We start from the raw sequence: 24511 nt of genomic DNA on the forward strand, positions 1-24511 counted from the left end.
CAAGGAGTAAGCGTCGTTTAATTTCATGGCTGCAGTCACCATCTGCAGTGATTTTGGAGCCCCCAAAATAAAATCTGACACTGTTTCCACTGTTTCCCCATCTATTTCCCATGAAGTGATGGGACCGGATGCCATGATCTTCATTTTCTGAATGCTTTAGGAATTAGTATCATTTTTTGTGTGTTTTTTTAAGGTGGGATTTCCAAGTCCCTTCATGTTTCTTTATGATTTAGGACAATAAGATAATATTACAAACTTTATTGAAGTTATAAATTCTGTCAGCAAATCTTAATTTATCTTCAACTCTGTCCTCAACTCAGAATAAGACCCAAATAGAGGACCAAAGGCCACAGTTCAGCCTCTATCAGCAAACTCAAAAGAGCAAAGCACTTAAATTTTGGGCCCTCTGATGTGTAGGTATTTAACAACAATTTCTGTTTTTCTAATTGAAAGAAGAGCTGCTGCTACTGCTAAGTCATTTCAGTTGTGTCCAACTCTGTGCGACCCCATAGACGGCAGTCCACCAGGCTCCCCCGTCCCTGGAGTTCTCCAGGCAAGAACACTGGAGTGGGCTTCCATTTCCTTCTCCAATGCATGAAAGTGAAAAGTGAAAGTGAAGTTGCTCAGTCGTGTCCAACCCTCAGCAACCCCATGGACTGTAGCCTTCCAGGCTCCTCCATCCATGGGATTTTCCAGGCAAGAGTACTGGAGTGGGGTGCCATTGCCTTGTCCAAAAGAAGAACACAACTTCTAAATCTTAATCAACATATACACATGGGTTCATTGCATTCTTACATATAATTTTATATTAACAGTTGATCAAAGGACTTACAAACGTTTTCCATTATATATTTCTCTCAAGTGTTACCTGGAGGTTTTTTTTCTTAAGAAACTTCAGGTAACACATTAAATAATTGTTTGCTTTCATGATGTTATTGTGAAATGATGTGGCTTATGAATTCATTCTTTTATTACACTAGCTGTTGAGTGACTTCCATGGAAAGGATGCATTGTTATTGTCACTGTTCAGATGCTAAGTCATGTCCGACTCTTTGGGACCCATGAACTGAAGCCTGCCAGGCTTCCCTGTCCTTCACCACCTCCCTGAGCTTGCTCAAAGTCATGTCCATGGAGTCAGTGATGCCGGCCCAACATCTCATCCTCTGTCGTCCCCTTCTCCTCCTGCCCTCAATCTTTCCCAGCATCAGGGTCTTTCCCAGTGAGTTGGTTTTTTGCATCAGGTGGGCCAAAGTGTTGGAGCTTCAGATTCAGCATCAGTCCTTCCAATGAATATTCAGGGTTGATTTTCTTTGGGATTGACCAGTTTGATCTCCTTGCAGTCCAAGGGACTCTCAAGAGTCTTCTCCAGCACACAGTTTGAAAGCAAAAATTCTTTGGCACTCAGCCTTCTTTATGGTTCAACTCTCACATCCATACCAGACTACTGGAAAAACCATAGCTTTGACTATGTGGACCTTTGTCAATTCCTAATTACACTTGACTTCTGTCCTTACAAGCATGACTTATTTATCCTCCATGGGTGGTATCCCCAAAACTCCTGGCCAGTCAGATGACTTGAGATCCAAAACTGTATACATAAGACAGGATTGGGGGGAAATTTGGGGGAGAATGTCTCTTGAGTGCTAGAGTGGGGCAACCTGGCAACAAATTAAATTCTAATTCCTCCCAGGAGAGCCCCTTCAGCTAAGGAGTAAGAAAGATGTATTCCTTGCAAAGTCAGTGCCTTCCTCCTGAGCAATGCCTATGTTCATGCTCTGCCATACTCAAGAGAACTCTTGAGCTCTAAATTTTAAAAATCAGCTCTAGTAAATGAGACCACATCACTTAGAAAGCCTCCAAACTCACCCACCAGAGACAAAACAGAGCAAAAGTTCGACTTGCAGCAGGACTTTGCATTAGTAAAGAAGGGCTGCTTCATTCACAGGAAACCGCACACTAAGTTATAGGAAACAGTTTCTGTTGGTTTCTGCATCAGCTTGGCTGGCGGATGGCCTGTTCGCCTGTTCCATGGCCCCTGCTCCCAGGGGATCTGCCTAGAGAGCCAGACACTGGCTTAGGGCTCTACTGTTCTTCTTACTTGCTTCCTTCTTCCTGGGGTTTCCTTCTACCAAACCCCAGCTTTGAACTTGCTGCCTGCCCTCCAGCAAAAATGTCCTAGTTCTGTATACCTTTTGGAAGTAGGGGTGCCTGGATATTGTTTACTTTTAAGGTTTATCTTAATAAACTGCTTCAGTATTCACTCTTGTTATTATCACATTCAGACATTAATCAGAGTTCTGATAAAACATCTGTTTTAAATAGGAAGTTCAATAAACTTCCTCTGTGGACTTGGACTTGTAGTTCTTCTGGATTCAGCTCAACTAATTAAAAACACTTCCGCTAATCAGTTCTGTCATTTGTTTCAGGAAACTTTTGAAGCAGATGACACAACATCTCTGGAGCTTTTTCAACCACGTAAGTTTACTTGCTTCCTTCCAGAACATTTCCCACTCCATCATCAGACCAAGTCCTCACCCCCCCCCCCCAGTGCCCTCCCTGCTCCTAGGTGGCAGGAGTTACTAATCATCACAGTTATGACTGATGGCTTCTTTTTCAGGCAAGCTAGTTGTTCTCTCTCACACAGATTACTGTTCCCCAGATACAAACAGATTGGAACTAGTTATCCCATGTGTGCGTGCCTGATAAGTCACTTCAGTCATGACCAACTCTTTACAGCCCTATGAACTGTAGCCTGCCAGGCTCCTCCGTCCATGGGATTTCCCAGGCAAGAATCCTGGAGGGGGTTGCCATGCCCTCCTCCAGGGGATCTGTCTAATCCAGGGACTGAAGCTGCATCTCGTATGTCTCCTGCATTGGCAGGTATGTTCTTTACCACTAGCGCCATCTGGGAAGCCCAGCCACCTGGGAAGCCCCGTTATCCCACAGGTAACATTAATTATAAATAAAAGTAAATGGTTGGAAAATATTAAGTACTTGAGCCAAGCGTGCTCAGTTTCTACCTTTTGGACACAGGTGCTAGATGCTGGACGCTGAGATCAACTTAGGTTGACATAAGTCTACCACTGATCACAGGATAGCACGGAATATAACATTACATGTGAAAATTGAGTGGCAGCTGTGAGTTTTAGATAAGGCCAATATTTATCGAAGTGCTGTTTTGAGAACTTTAACACAGAGTTACCATGTGCTATGCGGTGCGACTATGCTAAGTCACTTCAGTTGTGTCCAACTCTGCAACCCCATGGGCTGCAGCCCACCAGGCTCCTCTGTCCCTGGAATTCGCCAGGCAAGAATACTGGAGTGGGTCGCCATGCACACCTTCAGGGGATCTTCCCGACCCAGGAATTGAACCTGTATTTGCTGCAGAGCAGGCAGGTTCTTTACCTCTAGCACCACCTGGGAAGTCCCAAGAGTTTCCATGTAGATAGCTCAATATCTCAAACCTTTGGCAATATTATTTTGGCCCATTGAGTGGGTATTTTTATCTATAGATGAATATACACTTTGCTCATTTGAAGTGGTTTCATCATATGAAATCATGAATAAGGTACTAGAAGAAACGGAAACCCTGGTTCCCTCATCGAGAAGACAGACACTGTGAGCCTTGGGGTTTGTTTGTTTTGTTTTTGTTTTCATCTTTACTAATAGGGATAGTTATCCTGTTGACTTCTAAAGTCTGGTTCATTTCTAAATAGTCCTTGACTTTGCAATTCTATCCATTACACATACATAGTATTAATACAAGTAGAGAGGTCAAAACTATTTTTACTGGGTAAGCAACTTAACTATTAGTTTTTAGGAAAAGCATTACGATAGAATCTTTTAAACTGCTTACTGAACAAGAGTGAAGCATGTCATATTATCACTATAAGCAGGAATGTCAGAATCATAACAGATAATAGCTAAATGAAAGCCGTAAGCCAAGGTGGTTTGCCAAAGGTTACACTGCCTTCCTCTGATCTCTGGTCAGTCCTATGTCCGTTCAGCAATCCACCTTTGCTCCCTGTTCACCTTAATAACTATCTGCAATCTAAATCCTGCATATGGTGGTGGTGTTCAGTCCTTTAAAAGGACAGCCTCTCTGATCTCTTTTGGTGGGTCCAGCATGAAACTAAAGAGCATGACAAATGACCTGAAACCTTTTCTTTCCTGAACTCCTCTAGAGGTTCAGAAAGGATGAGCCATTTGTAATTCATTCAAGTATGTTTATAATTCACAAGAAGCTCTCAGGTCCCCTTAGTTCTTCACATACATGATGGCTTCAGAGGTGAGAACTTCCCAATCTGGGACTCCTGTTTGTTTTGAATCCATTATCTGCGATGGTAATGATGCTTTTGAACTGTGATGTTGGAGAAGACTTTTGAGAGTCCCTTGGACTGCAAGGAGATCCAACCATCCATCCTAAAGGAGACCAGTCCTGAATATTCATCGAAAGGACTAATGCTGAAGCTGAAGCTCCAATACTTTGGCCACCTGATGAAACAAGCCGACTCTTTGGAAAAGACTCTGATGCTGGGAAAGATTGAAGGCAGGAGGAGAAGGGGACAAGAGAGGATGAGATGGTTGGACGGCATCACCGACTCAATACACGTGAGTTTGAGCAAGCTCCGGGAGATGGTGACGGACAGGGAGCCTGGTGTGCTGCAGTCCACGGGGTCACAAGGTCAGACACAACTTAGCAACTGAACAGCAGCCACCTGCCACGGTGCTTTTGAAGGGAAACAGAAGTGACTTACACCACCCAGGATGGCAGCACTTGGATTTTCCCCCAATTCCACCCACTCTTTCCCTCCGTGTCCTCAGGCGTGAAGTGTTGGCATCCTCCCCGTCACTCTCACAAGTTTGTACTGCAGACCAAAGAGGAAGCAAGGACGCCTCTCTCTCCTCTAACTCCTAGCCATCCTTCAGCTGCTGGTTTTCTCCTCTACAGTCAAGTGCCCAGTTTTCTTTTGTTGACAACATTTTCCGTAAAAATGTTAAAAAAAAAAAAAAAAGGACAAGCCTTAAACCCTGACTTAGATTCTGAAATAATGGTCTGTCTGTGACGAGACTTGTGACTAAACCACCAGCAGCCACTGCCACGCCTTCATGGAGGGCGATGCTTTTAAAAGAGACTTTGGAGAGAGAAAGACAGAACCACCCGAAGGAGATGCTGGAGGAAGGGCAGCTTCCACGGAGAGGAAACAAGTCGAGCAAGTCAAGCGAAGGTGAGCTGGCTGCTCTGCAAGACATTCTGTGGGCCTGGGGGTGGGAGTTCAGCTGGGGGCAGACAGGGCGGGGCGGTCAGGAGCCAGGTCACAGATCCTGGGTGCCAAACGGTCTTTTAGCGTTGACTGGTATTTTAACTATGCACACGAATTACTTTAACAGAAATAAGGATCCATTAAAGAATAAATAGGAAGTGGAGGCAGACAAGCTTGAGCATCCTGTGAATGGCTCCACGGGTCAGGGAAGACAGAGGAGTAACTCGCCATAGAGGATGACACGACTGAGGGAAGAACTGTGCTGAGATGGAAGGGGCCAGTGCACTGATGTCTTGTGTGGACATAACAGGTGGAAATGGGGAAGCTGAAAGAGCGGAGGGTGAAGAGATGGCCAATCATGGAACCGTGAAGGAGGTGGTAGCAGGGAGACGCTGACCGTCGTCTGGGTGGGGAAAGTTGGGGATGATACTCTCGGGTCCTGGAAATCCTCCCTGGGCTGGTCTTGTTTCCTCTTCTCTCTGCCCTCCCGCCTCCCACATACAAGTGCCCTTCTTATCCGTGGGATTTTTCCAGTCAGGAAAGCCTCACTCTCTCCTAAGTATTTCCAAATCTATGAAGGAAGGGGAAATTCAGATCTCTGTGCATCTTACATTCGTGGGCAGGTTTTTGTTTCTCTGAAATTATACTCTTCCCACACTGCACATCAAAGCTATGTCTTCACTTCTTTCTTAAAGACATTCAAGTAAGAGGTCTGGTAATGCCCTACCCTGGATGAATACCTAGAAACCTCCAGACACTCCAACTGCCCCGTGTTAACCTGTCCTCACTGAAAATATCATAAAGATGACAGTAGAAACTGAATGCCTCTGTTTAATCAAGTGACCCAGATGGGAAGGTTATTTTCAGGAAACTATCAAGATCCTTTGGGCCATGTCTCATCTTGGAATGTTTCTGGTATATGCATGCTACATGGCCATGATCATAGTATGCAGAAACAGCTGACACACACAAGTGAGAGTCTGTGTGTGTCGGCTGTTTCTGCATACTATGATGGTCCGTGGTAAAGAATCTGCCTGCCAGTGCAAGAGCTGCAGCAGATACAGGTTTGATCCCTGGCTCAGGAAGATCCCCTGGAGGAGGGCGTGGCAACCTACTCCAGTATTCCTGCCTGGGAAATCCCATGGACAGAGGAGCCTAGCAGGGGTTGCAAAGAGTCAGACAGGACCTAAGGGACTGAAGAACAACAAGACCAGGGCTGCTCTGTAGCTCTGTGAATGGGGCCCCGTCCCCACATTGTAATATGTGGCAATGGTACCCCTCTCCCTCCCAGGATGAGATCTGACGGCATCTGTCCGCAGTAGCCCTGGTGAGATCCCTGCTACACAATACTTTGTTCCAGCAGAGGGGGAAAAAAAAAACTCTCACCTTTTTCACCCCATTCACTCTTACAAAAGCACATGCATCTCAAAAAAAAACAAAAAACATTAAATTCACACGTGGAAGCCAAAGTTGGAGTGCACCGAATCCTCCACCTCCAACCCCCAGTGGATGTCACTTCTAATATGCTGTTTAAAACAAAGCTAGCCAATCAACGTCGAGTTGGAGCTAAAATTACAAAGGAAAACTGCCACAGCGGTTGCTCTTTATCATTTCTGAAAAGCGAATATGTGTGGTGCCGCCAAGTTTTCTTAGCGGGCTGTATCCCAAGACCCAGATGTATAAACACCCTGTCCATGCATGGTTAAGCGTCTTCTGGGCCTTCTCTGTGGATGGAATGAGCTTCCGGGCAGAACCCCTGTAAGCGTGATGTGTGCAGGTGAAAAAGCAAAACAGCAGCAGCGACAGTTGATTAGGAGGTCACTGAAGAACGGCAGGTAGAATAAAAAAATGCAGCCTTTCATTCTCTGGACTCCTCCGTTTGTTCAGATACAACGTGTTATGGTACAACAACACGACACAGCCTAGATGGCAGGGAGGCGTTTGAATAACAGCGGAGCATCTTTGTTTTTGAAGGGGATGATGTCCACTCTACAAAAGAGGGGCTCTCCCCTTCAAAAGAACATTGGAATGTCGATATTTCAAATGGCAAGATCTCTAGTTGAAACATGTTCAGAAAGTTTGTGTTTTCTTTTTTCTCATTGTCCCTCTTCTTCTACCTTGAAATTCCCTTATCAGGGCATGTCGACCGTGGTTGCTTAATGTTTTAAAATATGTTTGCTGAGAACTGAGCTGTCAGCCACAGTGATCTAATTAAGTGAGTGTGAATACGGAGATGGGTCTACCTCCTTCATCCACAATTTGAGTCCAGGTTCTACAGGGAATAGGAAGTCCGGTGTGGAAAGAACTCAGAAGACAGTCTCTTTAACCTGAAGCTCAATGATTCCCTGGTGGCTCAGATGGTAAAGAATCTGCCTGCAGTGCAGGAGACCCAGGTTCAATTCCTGGGTCAAGAAGATTCCCTAGAGAAGGGAAGGCTAACCATTCTAGAACTCTTGCCTGGAGAATTCCATGGACAGAGGAGCCTGCCAGGCTATAGTTCATGAGGTCACAAAGAGTCAGACTTGACTGAGCCACTAACACTTTCACTTTTTTTTTTTTTTTTTTAAGGGCTTCCCTTGTGGTTCAGCTGGTAAAGAATCTGCCCACATTGCAGGAGACCTGGGTCTGATCCCTGGGTTGAGAAGATCCCCTGGAGAAGGGAAAGGCTACCCACTCCAGTATTCTGGCCTGGAGAATTCCACGGACTGTATAAACTATGAGGTCACAAAGAGTCAGACATGACTAAGCGACTTTCACTTTTAAACAATGGGCTAAAAACTAATCATATATCTTAAAGAAAAAAAAAAATATCTACCTTTACACAAATATCCGGAGCAGGGACTATCCAAATGATTTTGGAACCCTCACAATTGAGAAGTGGAAAATGGCAACCTGTAACTAAGTACTTCCTGTGCTGTTGAAAAGTTGACCCAGTTGGCTCAAAGACTTGGAAAGGTGCTGGCTACCCGAGACTTCAGATGCTAAGCTGAGGGTTATCAGCCTCGAGCTCATTGGTGGTTACTTGACTATGATGCACCACGTCCCCATCAACACAGTTAATCTCATTGACAACAGCATTTTGCATTCACTCACTCTTCATGCATATTAAAACATGCTTAAAATAAACAACAACAATACAAACCCAATACACTTCACCACACCACACACACACACACACACTCACACACACACACTCTTTCATGAACTGGTTCTGTACTTGCAAAGTACTCCACTGTGAAAATGTTTCAGTTCAATTAAGCTATGCATCATGTCATTTTATGTTGTGGCAACAAAGTACCAAAATTTACTGACCACTATTTTCTATGCATTACAACTTCTGTTGAGTTGTAAAGGGCTACTTGGCAGCACCACTCCACAATTTAAATCAACTGCACACCTGAATAGAGTGTGAGTCTGACATTAATGGTTCTAAAATTCCAAAATCTTTACAATACACACAGACACACACAAATAAGTAAAACTCTGTTCTCAGAATTCCATACATTATTTCCATTTTATTTCACATTCGAATTGTTCCCTGAAATTGGCTTCGGGGCTTTTGCAAAACGTTAGAGGCCCGGGCCCTGTGATAACTAGGAGATAGTTTCTGCTTTTTGTTTGTTTGTTTCCCACACATGAAGCAAATTTGGAGTCTGATAGAAGCAAATTACAATTGATAAACTATTTCCTATTTCAGAAAAGAGCTTTTGAAAAATCAATTATGGTGGAACAAGGCTTACTTAATTTCATTTACAATTAGGAAATAAGGCAGCAGCTTTGGAGAGGTGGTGATCCAGCTCCCCGACCCCAAGCCTCCCCAGTCTTACTGGTTCAACTGATGAGTCTACTTTCTCAAAGCAAAAATGGCTCTAGAGGTCAGGCCCTGCCTCAGGCCCAGCATTCTCTGCCAAGCACGTAACGTACAGTAGTTTTGCTAGTGAGTTCTATGTCCCGGCCTCAAAACAAATCCACAAAATAGGAAAGACACATGGCTATTAGTTGATTATTTTATGAACAAGATATCGAAAACTCCAGTTAGTACACACAACGAGTGGGCAGGGACAGACAGCAGCAGTAGCATCTGCTCGACCTACCCCCTCCGCCACTGCCCTCAGCCCTTCCCCCCTCCAGGAGAGGTAGCGCTGCTGGCTGCAGATTTCTTCAGCTCTATTTTCATAGACTGAGTCTCAGCTCGAGGCTCGAATTTGGTCAGATTTCCTGCTCCTGGGGCTGCCACTACTGGCTTTCCTGCTTTCATACCTTTTGACATAGGAATGCGGGTGGGTGTAGGCCGCTGGGCTGACCCGTCTTGTCCTGACTGCAAGAGAAGAAAAGATAGAGACACAAGGGCCACGTTGGTGAGTCTCCCCCTGGAAATGCCATCATCTGAACATAAGCACACCACAGGACCACCCACAAATGAGTCCGCCCCAGAGAAGATTGTTGTTAGAAAGTCGGAGTTGCTTGTGGTCTAGTCCACTTTCCCCTTTTCCTTCTCCCTGAACATCTATGCCCAGTGTCTTTCTGTTCTCAAGCCCCCAGCCTTCACTCCTGTTTTGCAGAAAAACTACAGGCCACCCTGCATACACTCAGGCATTTATATCCCTCCTGTCCCCAAACCACCTCCACTTTCTTTAGATGAAGCAGCTCTCCTTTCGCCTCCTAATGAGGCCAACTCCTCTTTTTTGTCACCGTTGACCACATCCTCCATTTTGTTTTTTTGGCCTTGTGGAAGGGCATGCTAGATCTAAGTTCCCTGACCATGAATCAGACCCCGTGCCCTCTGCAGCGGAACCGTGGAGTCCTAACCATTGGACCACTAGGGGATTTCCCTGCACTCTCCTTCTGGAAACAACACAGTGATCTCGGTTCGTTTCCAAAGCTAACCATTCAACACCACGGTAACCCAAGTCTATGCCTCAACCACTAATGCCAAAGAAGCTGAAGTTAACAGGTTCTGTGAAGACCTACAAGCCTTCTAAAACTAACACCAAAAAGAGATGTCCTTTTCATCATAGGAGATTGGAATGCAAAAGTAGAAGTCAAGAGATACCTGGATTAACAGGCAAATTTTGCCTTGGAGTGCAAAATGAAGCAGGGCAAAGGCGAACAAAGTTCTGCCATGAGAACACACAGGTCATAGCAAACACCCTCTTCCAACAACATAAGAGATGATTCCTTCTTGAAGGAGTTCCTAAAACTCTCCTGCCGTGATATCTCACTTGGGTCTCACCCATTGCCCTCTTACCTCTGACTCCTTTTCATTCCCAAATGGCTCCCAGTTCCAGCTTGCCTGCCTTCTAAATGTGGGTATCACCGTGCTCCACCCTCAGTCCTCTTCTCATTTTCCACACTCACCCCGAAAATTACCTGCGTTGTCACCCACATGTGTCTGAGACCCTGAACCTTGAGCCATCAGTTCAGTTCAGTTCAGTCACTCAGTCATGTCCAACTCTTTGTGACCCCATGGACTGCAGCATACCAGGCTTCCCTGTCCATCACCAACTCCCAAAGCTTGATCAAAATCATGTCCATCAAGTCGGTGATGCCATCCAACCATCTCATTCTCTGTCATCCCCTTCTCCTGTCTTCAATCTGTCCCAACATCAGTGTCTTTTCCAATAAATCAGTTCTTCGCATCAGGTGGCCAAGCATCGGTCCTTCCAATGAATATTCAGGACTGATCTCCTTTAGGATTGACTGGTTTGATCTTCTCGCAGTCCAAGGGACTCTCAAGAATCTTCTCCAGCACCACAGTTCAAAAGCATCAACTCTTTGGTGTTCAGCTTTCTTCATGGTCCAACTCTCACATCAAACTCTCACATAACAAGGCTCTCCTTAAATGCAGATCCAGATTTCTAACCACACGCTAGACATTTCCAGGGTCCCTGAGGCATCTCAATTATAACATGCCCCAAACGTTATTTATCTTCTTATCCAAACAGTAATCCCCCGGGTTTCTCGTTTTATCCACCCCTATGGCCAAGCCAGAAACCTCCGAGCTACCTTCTGAACTCAATGTCATGAAATCTTCAATTCTGTCTTCAGTAAATCTCTGTGGCAACCCTCTTCAGTATTCTTGCCTGGAAAATCCCATGGACAGAGGAGCCTGACAGGCTACACTCCATGGGGTCGCACAGAGTCGGACACGACTGAGCGACTTCACTCACTCACTCATAGTGAAGATAAAGGCAAATAAGCCAGTTTCTATACTTAATAAGCTTCCTGTCTTTTTAAGACTTTCTAATATCTGCTGCAGAACTTACTCAGAAACTAGGGATCACAATTTCCAGTCTATTAGCTTAAATTTATATCTAAATAATACGTGATCTTCTATAATTTCATCTACCAACTGTTCCCAATAAATGAAGAAAATCACTGGAGGTGTTTTGAAAACCAGAATTTATTTTTAAGTTCTGGCCTTTATACTTTGGACATGCTTTCCTATAATCCATTTAGCCTTCCAGCTGGTTTTAACTAAATATTTATCAAGCACCTGCTCTCTGCACTGTACTATTAATAAAATACAGTGTTTAGACATATAAATTCACTTCTTTTTAATTTACAAAAATTTTTTGATAGCATAATCTTTTAATCTTACTTTTCAAGTAAAGTATGACTATGACCATACATAAATGAATATCAAATGTCTCAGGTTCTAAAAATATAACCCAGGAATAGCTTTCATTTTTTGCACATTGGCCAGTTTCTTCCAGCCTCCATTTTTAAAAATACTTTAAACATTAAAAATCAAATTCTCAACCATATTATTAGCATAGGCTGAGGTGGTAAGAGGCCATCTTTGCGAAAGGGTTTCGGAGTCAACATGATTTAAATGAAAAAAAGAAATTATCCCTCATAATTAGCTCAAATTAATAAAATAGGAGGTTCCTTTTTGTTCTCATTTCTTGGTGTAGACAGTCTCTTGGGAAACATCTGGTAGTGGATTCCAGCGGAAGAGAGACATGTGCTTTGGTTGCCTTTTGGGCACTGGGTTATTCTGTCTTCACTTCCCCGCTTGACCCCCGCAGTGGCCTGAACCAGGACCGCCCCCCGCACCCCCCCGACTCACCACTGACTGGGTTCCTCTGGCTGATGAAGTCGTGACCGGGGTAATAGTGATGGTGCTGGTCACTTTGCTCGCACCAGGGCGTGGCGAGAGGTGGTTCCTGGGTGAGCGAAGGACGGTGCCAGTGGACACCTCCTTCTCGGCCGTCACGTTGACTGGTCTGACAGTGATCACGGGACTCGCCCCTTCAGCCGAAGTCCCCGGGCCTCGCTTAAACTGAGAGCCTAGGTGAATGTGGATTTTGTTGTCTTCCGTGGTTATGATATTGGCATTGGCGTTGTATTTCCGGACTGGGGTTGGTCCAGGCTGCTTCTCCGGGGTGACCTTGAGGACCGTCCTTCCCACAGGCATTTCCTGGGACTCGGGAGGGACATTGATGTCCGTCGGGGCCGCCGACGTGGACACGGTCATGATCTGGATGGGGGACGTGGGCCGGTCAGCAAACGCCCCCCTCCCACCCTCTGGGGTCTTCTCCCTGGAAAAGGTGGTGATGGTGACTGGAGACATGGCTCGCTCTGGGCCGAGGGTAGTGTCTGCGCCTTTCTGCTTCTGAGACAGGACGTTTGGGGAGGGGATGATGGTGATCCTCGGCTTCTGATTGCCCAGGGTGGGGATGACGGTGGTGCTCGAGAAGAACTCTTCTGCCGTGGGGCTTGTGATCTCCAGAGTGGCGGTGCTGTTCTCGTGGTCCGGGGTCACGCGAATGTGCAGCGGCTGGCCCTGCTTGGGCGAGAGGACCAGCTCTCCCGGGTGCCCTGGGCTGGCACTGGCTCGGGGTCCCTTCTCCGGAGCCACCGGGGGCCCGTTCTCCCTCTTCCTCATCCACGGGATCCAGGACTTCCTCATGGTGAGCTCGTTGGCCGCGGGCGGATACCTGTCGAGAACCGACGAACGTTCCAGAGGCTTCTTCAGTCCTACCTGGCGAAGGTTGCTCATGATGTGGTTTTCCTCCTGAAAGGATTTCCGAATGAACACGGCCGGTGTGTCCTCCTCCGCCGCCTCGCTGCCTAGGGCATCCGTCTGCACGCCCGTGGATGTCACGGGAACGTCCACCATCCTGCGCCCGTTCATGCTGGGGCGCAGGGCGCGACTGTACCGCTTGGACAGCTCCAGCTCTTTGGTCAGATGGAGGACCTCCTGGCCCATGCTTTTGTTCTTATTTTCTTCTTCCATAAACCTCTGTTGAAGGACAGAGTAATCCACTTGGAGCTGAGAAAGCTGATCTTCTTTGTTCATCAGTTCGTGAATCTTCTCTTTAAGAGCTTGGACCTCAGCTTTTAAGTCACGACTTTTGGCTTCTTCCAGCCGAAATCTGTGTCTCAGCTCGGCTTCTTGGCTCACGGCCTCGCCTTTCTCTATGGCTTTGTTCTTGGCGATTTGGTGTTTGATCTCCTCCAGTTGCTGAGAGAGGAAATTGGCCTTATCCTGCTCGGTTCTAAATTTCTGCTCCAGCTGGTCATACTCATCTTCTGTCTTCATCAAGTCCCCTTCCACCACCTCCAGCTGTTGGAGACGGTTCTTCAGTCTCTCAATTTCCAGTGTTAGTTCCTTAATTTTGTTATCTTCGGGGCAGGTGAGCTCAGGTCCTTTTCGAGACCTTCCTCTTGTTATTTCTCTCTCCACTTCCTCTATTCCATCAAGTCTCTTCTTTAATAAGTCCACACTGCAGCTTAATTCAGAGGATTTTTCTTCTTCACTTTTCAGTTTGCCTATTAACTCATCTCTCTCTTTCGTTAAACTGTATACCTTTTCCTCCATTTCAGATTTCAGCTTTAAAAGCTTCTTACTTTCTTCGATGAGTTTTTCCGTGACGTCCATAACCTTTCCTTGCTCCACCTTAAAATTTCTGTTGAGTCCATCCACTTTTTTCTCCTCTTGCTTTATTTTTTCCATCATATTTTTCCTTTCATCCACCAGCATCACGGTAAAGGACTTCAACTTCGTAAGATCGTCTTTGAGGCTTAATTCAGCCTTTTCCAATCGACTTTCAGAACATTCCAGTTCTTTAACCCGACTCTTGACCACCTCCAACTCGTTGAGCAGGTCCTTGGTTAAATTCTTTTCTTTCTCCAGATTCAAATGCAGCTGGGTGCACTCGGATTTACTCTTGCTAAATGCTTCTTCCAATTTCTCCAGTTCTGACATTCTCTTCTGTAACTTCTCAACTTCAAGTCTGAGCTCCCGGCTATGGTGTTCTTCCTCCTGCAGTTTCTTCCTCAGTTCCCGGCACTGGGACTCGGTTTTCGTGATCTCTTCGTCTTTACCCTCCATCTCAAGCACGCGCTTCCGTAGGTTTTCCACTTCTGCCATGAGGCTGGAGTTGCCGCATTCCCCTTTGGCAATCTTATCTCTTAGTTCCTGAAGCTCTTCTTCTGCCTTCTGAAGGTTTTTGTTGGTCTCTTCCAACTCCTCGATTCTCTGAGTCAGGCCAACCAGCTTGAGTCTGAGTTGTCTGCTGTGGGACTCCTGACTGGCCAACTTAGCATTCATCTCTTCATGCTCCTGGGAAAACCTTGACGCCTTGTGTTCGAAGTCCACTTCCAACTTGAGCAATTTCTGCCTGTCTTCTTTGGACTTGGAAGTGATGGCTTTGAGCTTTTCTTCCTCTTCCCTCAGTTTCTGAGTCAGGTCCTGTACTTTCTGGCTCTGCAGGCCAAGTTGCTCGATATGCATCTGCCTTTCATCCACAAGCATGAGTGCAAAGGACTTGAGTTTCACAAGCTCATCTCTCAGTTTGTTGAGCCGCTTAGCGTTTTCCTTTTCTTTGCGGGCTTGGTAAGCTTTTTCCTGTTCAAGGAGTTTTTTCAACCTAGAAAACAAAATATATTAAAATATCCTGTTTTATTACATGATATTTTATGATATGTTTTTATACATATTAGAAGATTGCATGCATGCGAAGTCTCTTCAGTCGTGTCCAACTCTTTGTGACCCTGTGGACTGTAGCCCACCAGGCTCCTCTGTCCATGGGATTCTCCAGGCAAGAATACTGGAGTGGGCTGCCATGCCCTCCTCCAGGGGATCTTCCCAACCCAGGGATCCAACCGGAGTCTCTTAAGTCTTCTGCACTGGTAGGCAGGTTCTTTACCACTAGCACCACCTGGGAAGCCCATTAAAAGATTAATCAGCAATAAGATTGTCTTAGATATGAACCAAATATAAATGTTATTGTAATAAATCCCCTGTCAATTACTGAAATATAAAGGTTTAACATATAGCCATAAACTTACCCATAGTAAGGGGTAGCAACTAGAAGGGTGCCTGGAGAGGGCTTTTCATTAGTTTCTGTTCCATAATCTGTGTGCCTTTTACATAGAATTATTCAGCTTCTGAAATTTCAGTAAGTTGAACCCTGATGAGTACCTTTCTACATATATGCTATACTTCAATAATATAAGGATGGAGTAAAATTTAGGTTTTGCAATAATAATGACTATTTATGTAGAATTTTCTGAGTTCTAGGCACTAGTCTTTATTTATCCTCATGGCAAGCCTCTGAGGCAGGTACTGCCACTATCATCCCAAGGAAGATGAGACGGGACCAGCCCAGTCAGTCAGAAGGGAATGGGTCTGGGGTCTCATGCAGTACAGCCCAGCATACTTGCTCTTCCCTTCGCATCGTAAGACTTCAAAAGAGAAATTTACTTTCACTGAAAGGGAAGGCTCAGAAAAGAAGGTGCTTTGGGTTTCCTTGTATTGTATGCAACTATCACTGGACAGGAACAGGGCAAGACGAGCTTTCTGATAGAGAGCCGAGCGACATAACTGACTTTAGTTAACACCAGGGCTGGCACAGCATCTTGTCTCTGTTTTCTGATTTAAACATTTCCTTTTAGATTGAGAGCTAGGTAGGGAGGAAACACAAATTCCTATCAATCCAAAAAGATGTGGCAGTCACAGGAATTACTGCTGTATATGCATGAAGTGCATTTTCTCTATGGTGGTGGTGGTGTTTAGTTGCTAAAGCGTGTCTGACTCTTTGCAACCCCATCGACTACAGTACTGTAGCCCGCCTGGCTCCTCTGTCCATGGGATTTCGCAGGCAAGAATATCGGAGTGGGTTGCCATTTCCTTCTCCAGGGTTATGGTTTAATGTATAGGTTTTAATGTTAATGTATAGCTTTAAAAAGTAGAAATATAAGTAGACCAAAGTATATTTACAGTACTTACGGTTGTCAGTTAGCTTACACCAATTTTTAACAGTTCTTTTCAATTATCCATAAAACAAAGTTAATATAATATTTACCATATGTAGTATAAGAATGCATTTAGTAACTTATGCTTATATGAGAAGCAAGTTACAAACAACCACTGATGTATTTGTTGTAAGTACATTTTTTTCTTTCAATATATTTTGAACTTTATTTATTATGAAAGATTTATTTCATAATTAGATGAACTTGGATTAGATTAGATTTACTTGGATAACAGCTAAGCTGACAGCTGATAACAGCTAACAGAAGTTAATAGTGTCATATTGGACTGTGCAAGAAATGACTGAACATACACAGAGTAACTATAATCAAACCCAGTGTCAGACAGTTACTATAGAAATAGCTCAGCTGATGTCATTGAGTTTTTTCATAGAATTTATTTCTATAAAATATACCGTTGTATCTAAGCATCTATTAACTGAAATGGGTAACTTCCAAACTCATTATGGCTTTATTTATAAAATAAGACAAAAATATTATTTTCAAATCCATGAGCTGAATGAGTAATACTGTAATGGCTTCACTAATTGTGGTTCTTACATGTGTAAAAGGGCATTTTATTGATTATCTTATCTTTTTACTTGGCATCAAAACAACCGAAATGTCACCTTACTATAGAATGAGAGACTTCAGGGGATATTTTCAAATTCCTTTACCTAACTAGATTGTTAGAGACAAATTCCTTTAAGATATCACTATTCCCAAATTTAAGGCTTAAAGTGTTGAAATTTCTAAAGATAGTTGTTGAAGAATCTTATGCTTCTGTGCTGTTAGAGGCAGAGAGCTGGAATGGCTAAAACATAGGCTTTGGGGTCAGAAACAACTATATCTGAATCCTGGCTCAACTGAAACACTTGACCCTATGTTTTCTAGGTTGTAAAGGAAGGTGAAATGGATACTAATACCTCCCTCACAGGATATTCTAAAGACTGAGATAGAAAAGTGACTGGCACACAGACTCAACACATGGATGTAATAAAACACAGAAACAAATATAAGAACTAGAGAGTACACTATTTCCTCCACATGGGAAGTCTGTTCAATGCTTTTTGTGTTTAATCTGTAAGTATTTTATGTCATTATCTTGATTTTGATAGTAAAACCTGGGACAGTGATGTTTCAACCGGAGAAAAGCATAGCGTTTTCTGCTCAGTAGACAATTCTGTGAGCCAAGGGCATAACCTTAGATCTTGGCTCCATAAAACCACATTTTTTCAGGTCCTCTTACCTGTGACTATTTCTCTTTTTCTAGGCCCATTAAACTTTCTCTCCTTCCCTCTTCTTTCACATTTTAAGCCACTCTCATCTTTTAAGGGCTTCCCTTGTGGCTCAGCTGATCAAGAATCTGCCTGCGATGCAGGAGACCTGGGTTCAATCCCTGGGTTGGGAGGATCCCCTAAAGAAGGGAAAGGCTACCCACTCCAGTATTCTGGCCTGGAGAATTCCATGGACTGTATAGTCCATGGGGTTGCAAGGAGTCAGACACCACTGAGTGACTTTCACTTTTACTTTCATCTTTTAAAGTGGACCTAACAGCAATACACAACCCATTCTCTGCAGGCGCCCAAAGCCCAGTTTCCCAGTTGGTGTAGCTGAGGGTTAGATCCAGGACTTGGTAGACTTGTGTGGCTCAGTCAGGACACTCTGGCAACAGTCTCTCTGCACAGAGACCTGCATTCAAGTGTCTGTAGGCAGGGCGTTGGGGATGGGAAGAATGGGATGAACTGCGAAGACTTCGCAAAAGATAATGTGGACTTTGTGACTGCTCACTCACTGGCAGGAAGAGAGAGACAGAAAAAATTACTTCAGTCCTTTAGGTCTGAATAATTGCAAATAGTAGTGCCTTTAATAGAAGCAGGAAAAGAGATGAGAAAGGGTATTGGCAGAAACTGAGAGTTGAAGCCACACTAACTTGCAAAGTATACCAGACAATAGTTAACAATACTATATTGTATACTTAAGAAAAATTTTAAGACTGTAGATCTTGGGTTTTTATTTCAATAAGGGAAGTGACAGTCCTTTAAACATGGGAACAAATATGATCACCAAAGGAGAAACTATGCACAGAGAGAAAAAGGAAAGGATGGAGAAAAAAACTTTGGGAAATGCCCAGAAATAAAGGGCAAAAGAAGGAGGAGGAGGTATGGGAACACATGTCAAGAGAGGGGAAGAGGGGACTGAGGTGGGGAGATATAATTTTCTTCAAATTATATTTGAAGAAAAAATCATTATGAAAAAGCCCTGGAAAGTTTTCTGAGATGTCAGATAAAGGGAGAAAGTTGTAAACAAATACAAAGTGGAGTGGAGAGAAAGGTGCAAGGAGAGACCCATGGAATAACACAGGGGCGTCAAAGAAAGAGAGGGCTTGTCTCCACTGACCTGCCCTTTCAGTCAATTTTGGCATTGCATTTTCAGATGTGTGTGTTTTTTTTCTTCTCCCATATCTATAAATCCTCCTTTTTACATTAAACAAGCATTGAGAAGTATTATCACATCATTGTGCACATGTCACAAACCATAACGACTATGGCATGTTATGTTTCTATTTCAAACAATTTTCTAATAGTTACACTTTCACATTGTACTTTAAACACTTAATTTGCTCTGCATTACAGGGCACTATTTCCATGTAATTACATTATTGAAAGAGGAAATTAGGAGGATTTGGGCGCTTTATGTGCTCACTGGTCTTACTACCACCCTCTGCCCTCTTTTGTATCCGTCTTGCCTTTCTTCAACCATACCCTGGTTCTGAACATATTAACATTAAAAGGAAACAAACCAGAAGACCAAGACTAAGAAAGTGAATTAGTGCCTTAATTCTCATCAGCAGTTGCAAGCAGAGCATTAACTATTCTGAAATCAAATTTGTTCTTGGCAAGTTCTTAATTTTCTGCAAACATTTTATCTTATTTAGAGGACAAAAGGAAGACAGTAATCTAATAGATTCTTCAGAATTCTCTTGCCTTTCTTAATAACTATTCTTAAATATATTCCTCATTTCTCTTCCATACCCAATAAAACTATGTGGTTTTTTTTTTAACTTACAAATTTGTCATTTATAAACATGTCCAGAAATTCAATAATTTTCACTAAGAAGATGTTGAAAGTAGAGGCTGAATTGTTCTGTTTATGAGGTACACATTTGTCAAGACTCATCAAAATGATTCATTAAAATTGGTGAATTTTGTAATATATAAATTATATCTGAAGAAAAAACATTAAGAAAAAGTCCTGGAAAGTTTTCTAAGATGTCAGATAAAGGGAGAAAATTGTAAACAAATATAAAAGAGTGACTTAAAATATGGTAGAAAACATAAAATAGGTTATTAATCTTAAGGCAGAAAAAGGTGAAAGCAGAATTTGAAAAAATTAAGAGAAGGCAGCCGAGATTTTCAGATGGAGTTTGGACTGACAAGAAAACTTGTTCTGGGGAAATAATGTTTCAGGTACTAGAAAACCTTTAGTTCTAAAATTAGTTCTAAAATTTCAAGAGGCTCTTAAAAGCACATCCCAAACTCAAATTTTTGCTAATACTTAATTTTTTAAAAACTAAGGGATAGGAAGAAAGGTGTTCTGATAATAAAACATTTTATTTACCAAGCGTCTATTATAATACATCCTTGGCTGTGTGTTAAGTGTTTTTATTAGTTGATTTCATTTTTATAACAATCCTTTGAGCAAAGGTTACTCATTACTATACTGTTTTATAAACAAGGAAGTTATTTGATTTAATCAAGGGAACAGGACTAAGAAGGTAAGATTGGGATTTCGGACCAGATCTGTCTGACCACAGTGCTTTTAACAATAATGTTATTGCTCAAGTAGGTACTGCTTGGAGAGCTGAAGTTTGCAAGACTGTTTAGGTTGCATGCGTGCGTGCTAAGTCGCTTTTGACTGTAGCCCCCAGGTTCCCCTGTCCATGCGGATTCTCCAGCCAAGAATATTGAGTAGGTTGCCATGCCCTCCTTCAGGGATCGAACTCACATTTCTTATGTATCCTGTATTGGCAGGTGGGTTCGTTATCGCTACTGCCACCTGGGAAGCCCGTTTGTTTAGGTTAATTGTGTCTTATTTGATTTAGCCTGTCTTTCTGGAATTGTCAAGATCCTCCTTGAACTGTTTCATCACCCAGTATATCAGTTTATATCCAGAATTTTGTCAATGGAAACATGACCCCGGTGATTAATTAAAGGACAGGTCAAGGCACAAAGCACTTTAAATACATTCAGGCTCTCCCTGCTGCTGACATCAACCCATTCAGCAATAAGGACGTCATCACTGGGCACCCATGAGCCTGCGGGGCTGTTTTTCATCATCTTCCTGAGCTCCCAGTCCTCCCCATGTGCCTGTTCCAACCACATCTTCCTCACATCAGTCAGCTACAACCAAATTCTCCCAGATGTTTGGGGCCCAAATCTAGAGTCATCCTTGAGTCCTAGGCATCCTCATTCAGTTCTTCAACAAATCTTGTCAACTCCACCTTCAAACTACAGATCTACAAAATACAATCTACAGATGAATGGTTCTTACATTTTTAAAAGCTTGTAAAACATAACTAAGAAGAAGAGGCAGATCCCGTATGTGGCCTGCTAAGCCTAAAAGTAGGAGTCTAGTGGAAACAGCACGGGAAAAGCACACAATTGGGAAATAGACATAATAGATGGCTTAACTGAAATGAAGGGTACCTGTGGGAACAGTATGGAGAAAAGAGGTTGGAGAGGAGGGACAAGCCACTCCAAGCCCTCTGTGGGCCAGCAGGATGGATCTGAACTTGGCATTCAAAATACAAGGAAGTTCAACAGCTCTGGAGAAGCTGAAAATCAGGATGCTGCAAAAAAAAAAAGGAGCTGAGAAATACAATGAAGCCTGGACTAAAGTCATGTCATTGAAAAAAAAGGAGAAACAGGGTTACGCAGTGATTCTCAGGAGACAGAGTTTATAGGGTTTGGTGACAGACTGAGTGAGGATGGAGAGGGGGAAATTTGGACAGACTCTCCACCTTCTGGGCAGGGTTATTAGTTTGCTGTCAGTGCTTATCACATATAGGCTAGGAGAAGAGAGACAGACTTGGAGGCATAGCTCGTGATGCTCAAAAAAAGGCACACTGACTTTGAGGTTGTCGAGAACCTAGGAGTGAAATGCTTACTGGGAGCCTGGAGTTCAGGAGAGAAATCTGGACCAAAGATACAGACTGGGAGTGTCCAGTGACAGTGTAATCTAAAGCCATGAGAGAAGGACATCCCTGGAGGTCCAGTGGCTAAGACTCTGAGCTCCCAGTGCAAGGAGTCCGGGGTTCGATCCTTGGTCAGGGAACTAGATCCCACACGCTGCAACTAAGTGTTTGTTTGCATGCCACAACAGCAACTAAGACCTGGCACAGCCAAATGAATGAATATTAAAAAAAAAATTAAAGTCATGAGAGAGGATGAGATGAATGAGAGGTATGAGACATCAGAGAGAAAGAGGAGCAAGGACAGAAAAACGACACTGAGATGAGAAAACATCAAGGAACGTAATGAGAGAGGCTGAGTAGGGAGGGCCAGAGAGTTAGGAGGGAATCCAGGAAATAGTGGGTTTGCAGACACCATCAGGGCAGGAAGGGGACATGTCCATAGCACAATACTCTGGAAGGATCAAGTGAGAGGTAGGAAAATGGCCTTTGTTTTCATTTAAATTCAAATTTAAAGAAAACTCCTTCTATTGGATATGTCAGTATGCATATCGACAATTCTTTGCCTGAGCAGTTTTCATGGGGTTCAGGGACAAAATACAGAATAAAGCTTAGCTGGGAAAAAAAAAAATAGAGACAAGTACTTGAGACAAATTATTTGAGATCTTGATTATGAAGGAAGGAGAAACAGGCAACTAGACACAGGACACAGGTAAGGTAGGGCCAATATCTTTAACCTCATATGCTGGATGTGAGGTACTAGCTTGTTCCCACGTTAAAGCCCTTTGTTTTTCTTGATAGAAACAGTTTAGTTAATAAATGAATAATTGTAGAATACATAAAGAGGTAATTATAAAATACCACCATTTTGCAATCTGCAATGAAATAATGGGCATAGGCAAGGCTCATCAATGTTTCCTACAAGATTGCCAGATACTGTGTACATATGTATAGACCTCCATCCAAGAAATATTCTTACCACAAAATTGAACCTGAATCAGATTGAGCTTCACAGGGCCAAGAAACATACTAAATGACATTATGATGATACAATCAGGAAAATACAAAATGTAGAGTCTATACAGTTAAAAAACCTAGTTTCTTCATAAATAAATCCCAAGAAGAAAGAGTGTGGGAGTTGAAACTATGGATTAAAAGAAATTGAATCTGTTTCAACTCTCATCCAAATTTTTTGAAAAAATGAGATAATTAGAAAAATTATTAAGGAATTATTATTAAATTTTAGGCATGATAAAGGATCTTGACAATATTTTCAAAAGAATCTTTATATTTTAGAAATACATATTGAAATGTTTACAAATGAAATGATGTGTCTGGAATTCATGTGAAAAATAACCTAGGGGAGTTAGGATAGATGAAACCAGATTGTTCATAAATTGATTAATTGTTGAAGTTAAGTACATGGGGGTTCATTATACTATTCTTTCTATTTTTGTAAGTATTTTGAAGTTTTCCATAATAAAATTTAACCCCTTATTGTATATAGTCTTTAGCTTTTGTCCACCCAAGTCTCAGCTAGTTTGGAGACTGGTCAGATTTTCTCTTTCCTTACAGTACCACGTGACTCTCCTATTATTGTGATTGTGGGTGATTTTTTCATTCATTTCTATGTTTATTAAGGTAAGCTTGTTGAAGACTCTGACTTTTTCTTGCTTATTGGGATCCATTTACGCTTACTCAAACTAACGCCAGGAAAAGCAGCACATTCTGTACTGTTCCACGGATATTTGTTAATTTCTTTCTGTTTAGAGTTGAAAAATAGATTGTTTTGGAGGAAAAGGGGGAAATGAAAGATTTTTTTAAAAGACTTCTTCTGCTTTTCCTTCTTTGAGATAACCACCTTCCCTGAAACAATTGTCAATCTCTCCTCCTAAAGACTCAGGGCTGCACTGGACTATATTCATTCTCACTTTTTTCGTAAACCACGTAAGATTTCACAAATCTTTTTCTCCGTCTTTCTTGGCACTCCCACTTTTTCAACCATTTCTCCAGATTTGTCAGTGTTAGCTCCAGACCAGCAATTCTAATTCTCTCTTTATCTCTTGTCCCTCCATTGTCACTTGTCACTATCTTAATCCATCAGACCCCATTTGAAACTCTGATGTCATCCTAGGTTTGTTTCTCATCCAGACCATGCTAATTTCCCTGCTCACTGTTTCCTTCCCTTCCACTGTTTTTGCTCTTCACCTTTCCCAGTGCATATGTCTTTCAAGGAAAAACACAGGTTAAAACTAGAAGGGCATGATAGTAATTAGAGATGAATGAACCTGAGGAGTCAAGCTTGCCTACAGTTTGAAGTCTTAAATCACGTGCATTTTCCCCCCAACTAGAACATATCAGTTCAGTTCAGTTCAGTCACTCAGTTGTGTCTGAGTCCTTGTGACCCCATGAACCACAGCACGCCAGACCTCCCTGTCCATCACCAACTCCAGAGTTTACTCAACCCATGTCCATTGAGTCGGTGATGCCATCCCACCATCTCATCCTCTGTCGTTCCCTTCTCCTTTCGCCTTCAATCATTCCCAGCATCAGGGTCTTTTCAAATGAATCAGTTCTTCGAATCAGGTGGCCAAAGTATTGGAGTTTCAGGTTAAGCATCAGTCTTTCCAATGAATATTCAGGACTGATTTCCTTTAGGATGGACTGGTTGGATCTCCTTGAAGTCCAAGAGATTCTCAAGAGTCTTCTCCAACACCACAGTTCAAAAGCATTAATTCTTCAGCACTCAGCTTTCTTCACAGTCCAACTCTCACATCCATACATGACCCCT

At 43.0% G+C, this 24511-nt stretch overlaps 1 protein-coding gene across 4 annotated transcripts in view; it reads right to left on the reverse strand.

Annotated features, from left to right (window-relative positions):
* LOC120860420 (filamin-A-interacting protein 1-like) overlaps nt 1-24511 on the reverse strand; it is a 211128-nt gene that overhangs the window by 8212 nt on the left and 178405 nt on the right. For 2 of the 4 annotated variants that reach the window (XM_040236219.1, XM_040236221.1), the window contains 2 exons: nt 12337-15142; nt 8749-9582 (listed from right to left, as the gene is read on the reverse strand). In XM_040236219.1, the coding sequence (XP_040092153.1) occupies nt 9376-9582; nt 12337-15142 (3013 nt within the window). In that variant the 3' untranslated portion in view covers nt 8749-9375. Of the gene's footprint in view, nt 1-8748; nt 9583-12336; nt 15143-24511 lie in introns of those variants that run through there. The other 2 variants (XM_040236222.1, XM_040236220.1) reach the window with 2 other exon arrangements.

The sequence above is a fragment of the Oryx dammah genome, unplaced genomic scaffold, assembly GCF_014754425.2.
Source record: "Oryx dammah isolate SB20612 unplaced genomic scaffold, SCBI_Odam_1.1 HiC_scaffold_11072, whole genome shotgun sequence".
Taxonomy (NCBI): domain Eukaryota; kingdom Metazoa; phylum Chordata; class Mammalia; order Artiodactyla; family Bovidae; genus Oryx; species Oryx dammah.